General features: G+C 43.8%; 1 protein-coding gene across 3 annotated transcripts in view; it reads right to left on the bottom strand.

Moving 5' to 3' along the window:
* Window positions 1-4,468: 4,468 nt before the first annotated feature.
* LOC110526195 (activating molecule in BECN1-regulated autophagy protein 1) overlaps window positions 4,469-7,032 on the bottom strand; it is a 107,343-nt gene continuing 104,779 nt past the window's right edge. For all 3 annotated transcript variants that reach the window (XM_036980546.1, XM_021606948.2, XM_021606946.2), the window contains exon 19: window positions 4,469-6,477. In XM_036980546.1, coding sequence (XP_036836441.1) covers window positions 5,843-6,477 — 635 coding nt within the window. In that variant the 3' untranslated portion in view covers window positions 4,469-5,842. The remainder of the gene's footprint in view (window positions 6,478-7,032) is intronic.

The raw sequence follows: 7,032 nt of genomic DNA, 5'->3' as shown, positions 1-7,032 counted from the left end.
GGCCAAATCCAATGCTGCCGTTTTGCTCACTGTTTTTCTCTCACTTTAAAACCCAGCAGGACTGGAACCCACAGGGATCAGCATTCAGCTCTACTGCTCAATTTCTCTTCATCTCACCCAACAGTCACCACGAAGCCACTAAGCTCCTGCCTTCTGTTTAAAAACCCATCCTTTCCATTATCCTCCGGACCAACAGGACACTAGAATGCAGTCAATCATATCCTCTTCAAATACAACAGAAAACAGTAAATTCCACAAGTTCAAAAACCAAAAACAACAAAAACATGAAATGAGAGTGCTCAAAAAGAAATCAAAGGGGAAACAAAAGAAAAAACTGTGTCAGCTGTCTGCTCCAGTTTCCAAAGGGGAGGGGGATCTTTTCAGGAGCAGAGAGTCTGACAGATCTGGGTTAGTCTGAACCATTCTGATGCCTGATGGGTCTCTTGGTTTGTCTGTTGCAAACACTGTATCCCCTTCCACCCCTTCTACTCCTACCCAGATCACTCCGATATCCCAAGTCCAAGTGCCGTAAATAAGCCTCGGGCCTTCTGCTCTTTCCAAGGGTCGACAGTTAGAAGTGGTTGTAAACTGATTATTTTTTGTAGAAATTCAGAAGGATATTGTGTCTCATAGATCAAACGCTAACATTAAACACATTCAGGCTCAAACAACAAGCATATATTTGTCCAAATCTAATTTCACTCAGACTCTGACGCTATGAGGGATAATCTAGATTTTACCATAACCTTACAGGAGTCATTACAAGCCATAATGGGACCCCTTAATTGAGGACAAATTAAAATGAAGATCGGCATTGTAGAAGTGAATGGTCAGTCATACAGTATAGGAAAACACTGGGAAGATAACAATTTCACAATAGGATAAACAATGAACAACAAAATATATTTCTCTTTTTGACAATGAAAAATTCTGAAGATGTTTGTAGTAAGATCAGCATATGAACCGACAAATGGTGCATTGATCTCCTAGAAGTGATCTGAACAACAGTGACGGACAGTTGCTGCGGCAAGGATCACATGACTATTGCAACTGGTGAGTTTATATGAAAAGATATGATCAACCTTACGTTATGGCTTAAATTGGCATATCTTCCTCTAGAACCATTATCTTTAAAACATAAATAAACTCAACAGACTCAATCACAATATACTTTTGAGAGAGCGATAAGCACTGCCAGTTGGCTGGACCAACAGTGGCTGAGAGACAAAAACCTGTTCGTAATGCAATAACTTTTCACATCGAAAGATCAAAAAAGTAACCCACTCACCATGGAGCTGCAGTAAGCTGTTCCAAATTCATTAATTCAACACAGTTTATTTCACTGTCAAAACCCACCACCTTGCTAGGAAAAACGATAAATAAAATGTACATTTTTTTAAAATGCAGATTACTGCTGATTGGCAAACCAATTTTAAAAAGGACTAAGACCTGACAAAGCTGTTTGAAGGACAAAGTCCATTCAACCTAGAGAGCTTTGCCCCTGTGGTGACTCAGAATGCTATACGCATCATCACCCCTGTGCACCTCCAACTGCCTCTCTGTCACAACAACAACAACCCTCAAGGCACCGGGGCAGCTAGTGGGAGGCAAACTGGCCATTTTAAAGAGAGCCTTCTGGATGTACAACACATTATGTAGTATCTCCTTTTTTCGAATTCCAGTTAGCCTTAGATGACTGGGCTCAACATACCACAGTGGATCCAGAGAAGGAATCCTACTGTATAAAAGACAACCGTCACAAGTCATGGGGTGACAGTTTGACAGCGTAGAAGAGTTACACCATTGTCAAAATGCTTCACTTCAAGTACTTGGCACAGCATGTGGGTGTTTTCAAGACAAGTTTGGGAAGTTATGAGGCTGCGGATCTAGAGCTCATGATCTAAATGCCGGTAGCATATGTGTACTGTACCCTGTTATTATTAAATCAACCTTTTAAATACATAAGCAATCATGATGAATGTTAGTTTTCCTTTATGGAACAGATGAACCATTGTTGCACACACATCCAACTGCATACTGAACACCTGATACAGGCATTACACTGGGGAGGAAAGGGTAATGGTATTATCTGGCAACTCCCTGGTAGCAAAATCTTGTAATGCTACTCGGTTTGGCTTAATATACGATAAATCTTGAATATCGGCAATATTTGCCATCAACGATATGGTTGAGATATTGTGACACGCTAGACCAGTGGTTCCCAAACTTTTTTATAGTCCCGTACCCCTTCAAACATTCAACCTCCAGCTGCATAGCCCCTCTAGCACCAGGGTCAGCGCACTCTCAAATGTTGTGTTTTACCATCATTGTAAGCCTGCCACACACACTACACAATACATTTATTAAACATAAAAGTGTGAGTTTGAGTTTGTGTCACAACCCGGCTCGTGGGAAGTGACAAAAAGCTCTTATTAGGACCAGGGCACAAATAATAATCAAAAATGTTGCTCTTTATTTAGCCATCTTACATATAAAACCATATTTGTTCATCAAAAAGTGTGAAGAACTCTCCACAGGTTAATGAGAAGGGTGTGCTTGAAAGGATGCCCATAACTCTGCAATGTTGGATTGTATTGGAGAGAGTCTCAATCTTAAATCATTTTCCACACACAGTCTGTGCCTGTATTTAGTTTTCATGCTAGTGAGGGCCGAGAATCCACTCTCACATAGGTACGTGGTTGCAAAGGGCACCAGTGTTTTAACAGCGCGATTTGCCAAGGCAAGAAACTCTGAGCACAGCCCTATCCATAAATCTGGCAGTGACTTCTGATTAAATAACATTTTTACAGAACCACTTGTTGCAATTTCGATGAGGCTCTCTTGTTCAGATATTGGTAAGTGGACTGAAGGCAGGGCATGTAAGGGATAACGAATCCAGTTGTTTGTATCGTCCGTTTCGGGAAAGTACCTGCGTAATTGCGCACCCAGCTCACTAGGTGCTTCGCTATATCACATTTGACATTGTCCGTAAGCTTGAGTTCATTTGCACACAAAAAATCATACAATGATGGAAACACTTGTGAATTTTCCTTGTTAATGCAGACAGAAAAAAGCTCCAACTTTTTAATCATAGCCTCCATTTTGTCCTGCACAATGAATATAGTTGCGGAGAGTCCCTGTAATCCTAGATTCAGATCATTCAGGTGATAAAAAACATCACTCAGATAGGCCAGTCGTGTGAGAAACTCGTCATCATGCAAACGTTCAGACAAGTGAAAATTATGGTCAGTAAAGAAAAATGTACGCTCGTCTCTGAATTCAAAAGAAAACCTTGATAACCCGCTCACCTCTGTATGTTGACAAGTTCGCTGCCCATATCATTGCATAATGCAGAAAATACACGAGAGTTCAGGGGCCTTGCTTTAACAAAGTTAACCATTTTCACTGTGGTGTCCAAAACGTCTTTCAAAACAGTCAGGCATTCCCTTGGCAGTAAGAGACTACCGGTGGATGCTGCAGTGTACCCAAGTGGCGTCGGGAGCAACTGCTTGCACGCGCGTTACCACTCCACTATGTCTACCTGTCATGGCTTTTGCTACATGAGTACAGATACCAACACATCTTGACCACTAAAGTACATTTGATGTCACAAAGCTGCCCAGTACTTTAAACATATCCTCTCATGTTGTCCTGGTTTCCAGTGGTTTGCAGAAGAGGATGTCTTCCTTAATTGACCCCCATAAACGTAACGGACATATACCAGGAGCTGTGCCAGGCCCGCCATTTCTGTTGACTCATCCAGTTGTAACGCATATAATTCACTGGCTTGTATGCGAAGCAGTAATTGCTTCAAAACAATGCCATGTCACAGATGCGTTGTGAAACATTGTTTGATGAAGTCATTGTCAGTATAGTTTTTTTTGGCCTTTTCCCCCAGCATTGTACCAGCCATATCTGCGGCAGCAGGAAGAATTAAGTCCTCCACAATAGTATGGTGCTTGCCTGTCCTAGCCACTCGGTAGCTCACAATATAAGATGCTTCTAGATCCTTCTTATTAATGTACCTGTTGCTTTTATACATGTCTTACTACTTGAACGTCGTCTTGATTCTCGCTCGAAAAACTCCTGTGGCTTATTTTTCAAATGGTCATGTTTCGTTTCTAAATCTATGCGCAAGAGTGAAGGTTTCCCGCGAGAGAGTAACGGTTAATGTGATTGGATGTTAAGTATTTGACTAGGCTATCTGCATTTGACATTGTGTTGTCATTTCGCTCAACACTAGATGGTTTAATTGTATTTGAAAGTGAAACGAGGCTACTCAAGTGAGAGAAAAAAACCTCACCTAAATGTATAGCCCCGTTGGAAAATATAAACGTACCGTTTGAAAATGTGAGAAAAAAAAATGTTTTAAATAAAAAAACGATTGGGGGGCCTCCTGGGTGGCGCAGTGGTTAAGGGCGCTGTACTGCAGCGCCAGCTGTGCCATCAGAGACTCTGGGTTCGCGCCCAGGCTCTGTCGTAACCGTCCGCGACCGGGAGGTCCGTGGGGCGACGTACAATTGGCCTAGCGTCGTCCGTGTTAGGGAGGGCTTGGCCGGTAGGGATGTCCTTGTCTCATCGCGCACCAGCAAATTCTGTGGCTGGCCGGGCGCGGTGTGCCCTAACCAAGGTTGCCAGGTGCACGGTGTTTCCTCCGACAAATTGGTGGGGATGGATTCCGGGTTGGATGCGCGCTGTGCTAAGAAGCAGTGCAGCTTGGTTGGGTTGTGTATTGGAGGACGTATGACTTTCAACCTTCGTCTCTCCCGAGCCCGTACGGGAGTTGTAGCGATGAGACAAGATAGTAGCTACTAAAAACAATTGGATACCACGAAATTGGGGAGAAAAAGGGGTAATTAAAAAAAAACAAAAAAACAATTAGGTGTTCTCCTGACGGCATTGTGCGCTATTTGAACTTTCCAAATCAAAACCGGGCAGTTTATCAGTCAGGCAGTATCAAAGTCTTCAAAAGAAGTCTAAATGAGAAGGTGATTATGATATCATAAATAAGCAAAAAAATAATACGTCTGGAATTATTTTGTCATGAACAGAGCACGGCGATAATAATGAACATCGCTCATATTTGGAATAGCATGTTGTGGATGTGGTCTCCCTAAATTCTACTCTGTAATGTAATGCTGCTCTCCTATGTAGTACAAGATATTCATAGTTATCTTGGGTCAACTACATCTTTGCAAACCACTAATCCACCATGACGACTAGAATGAAACGTTTTGTAACTACCACGGGTGACATAGAACATCCTCTCTCACACACAAAATAAATGTAACTTATAGACAGAATCATCCAGTTTCACAATCAAATTGTACCAATGTGATTGGTTAATAAAATGTGCTTCTACTATACCAGCATCTTGCTAATAGTGAGCAAGGGGCAGAGTCCTAACACGTTTTCAAGAACGTTGCAATTTGATCATGGAATTTGGTCCCAGGTGGCATTCGACAACCACCGATCTGAACCCTGATTGTAAAAGATTCATTCAGGTCCACCTCTCTCCAATGGAATGGCCAAACTGTAGCTTTGGATTCTTGCTCTCAATTAGGCAATGACAAACAAGTCTGAAAGTGGTCAGGGAACGCAAAGGAACACCACATCCAAGAAAGAGACCGAGCCTAATCCTAGGTTGAAGGTAGGTCTCATCCAGCCTACTATTGGATAGAAAACTGAACAGGCAATGGAGGAGTGGGATGAAGTTTTAAGTGCCTAATTTCAATGTCGGGATTCGAAAGCCTCCAGAAAAACCAGTAGTCAATGTAATAAGGCTAGACGGAGGAGAGTCTTCTAGGTAGAGATCAGATGGGTATGGAAAGCACATGACCATCTATCGACTGTAGGGGTCTCCATGGTAACTGGCGCTGAAGTTGTTGTCAAGAGGGGAGACAACAGGGGACAGGGTTGAAGAAGAGGAGGAGGAAGCAGAGGGCAAGTGTAGATCTAGATCATCGACAAGTCCCACACCCTCAAACGCATCGTCTGTGTCCATAGGGGTCCCATCGGCCCCCTCCTCCACCCCAATGGGCCCCTGAGGGCTGAGATGAGAAGAGACTGTGATGTACTGGGAGGGGAGAGGTGCTACTGTTCGGCTATGGGCCCCAGAGGGCTCTAACAGGAAGCCTGAGCTCTCGCCCAGCTGCATGCTGTGGTGGGTCAGAATACGAGAGGTGGGCTCTGTGAACGACAGAGTGCCGCGGTGGGACGGAGAGAAGGATGTCCAACCACCTCCATCAAGACCCTGACCCCTGCCCTGAGTGTCTCTGCCCCCATCCTGAGCCTCTGTCCCAGTCTGGGAGCCGCGGTGGATGCGGTGGCTAACAATGATGTTGTTACCGAAGCTACCCATGGAGGCCATGGTGGTGCTCTGCTCCCTCTGGACCACGGCCGTCATACCACCCTCGGCGATCAGCCTTCGAAGCCGAGAAACGGCATCCTCCCCACTGCCCTGCTCTTGAGATTCCCCTGGGGAGAGGAGGAAAAGACAAGGAGAGCTTTGTAAAACATACAGTAGGAACAGTTTCAATAGGTTGTAGTTGGTCACTTGGTTCCATTCACTTCCTCAATGTTGGATTTACTTTGCAATGTTCTACTTGCTCAACATGTTGTTTGCACCTAACTACAATACACACATGAAAAACAAAAACTATTTCCACTTCTACACAGATGCATGTCCTCTGCTTGGCGGTTGAGAAACTCACTCCATAAATGTAACCAGACAGTATAAACTATTTGAGGGAAGGTGAAAGTGGCAAGCATGACGTGATCGAAGTGGGCCTCTTCTCTGCGATTTGACACGGCACGGTGATATCTGCGTTAGCCGTAGCGCTAGCCCTAATGAAGCCCACATTACCTGACAGGGGAAGAATATAGTTACTTACAAGGCTGGCTAAATGTCTTAAGTGTCCAACTAGCCTGGATTAAGCCAGTCCTAAAACAGCATTACCAGTCTGCTCTAGCATCCAGCTCCTGCTATAATACCACATACTGTAATCATATTACCCAGGCAGTTGCTGTAGA

This window comes from Oncorhynchus mykiss, chromosome 6 (assembly GCF_013265735.2).
Source record: "Oncorhynchus mykiss isolate Arlee chromosome 6, USDA_OmykA_1.1, whole genome shotgun sequence".
Taxonomy (NCBI): domain Eukaryota; kingdom Metazoa; phylum Chordata; class Actinopteri; order Salmoniformes; family Salmonidae; genus Oncorhynchus; species Oncorhynchus mykiss.
The sequence above is the reverse complement of the archived record's forward strand: the minus strand, read 5'-3'. Positions and strand labels throughout refer to the sequence as shown.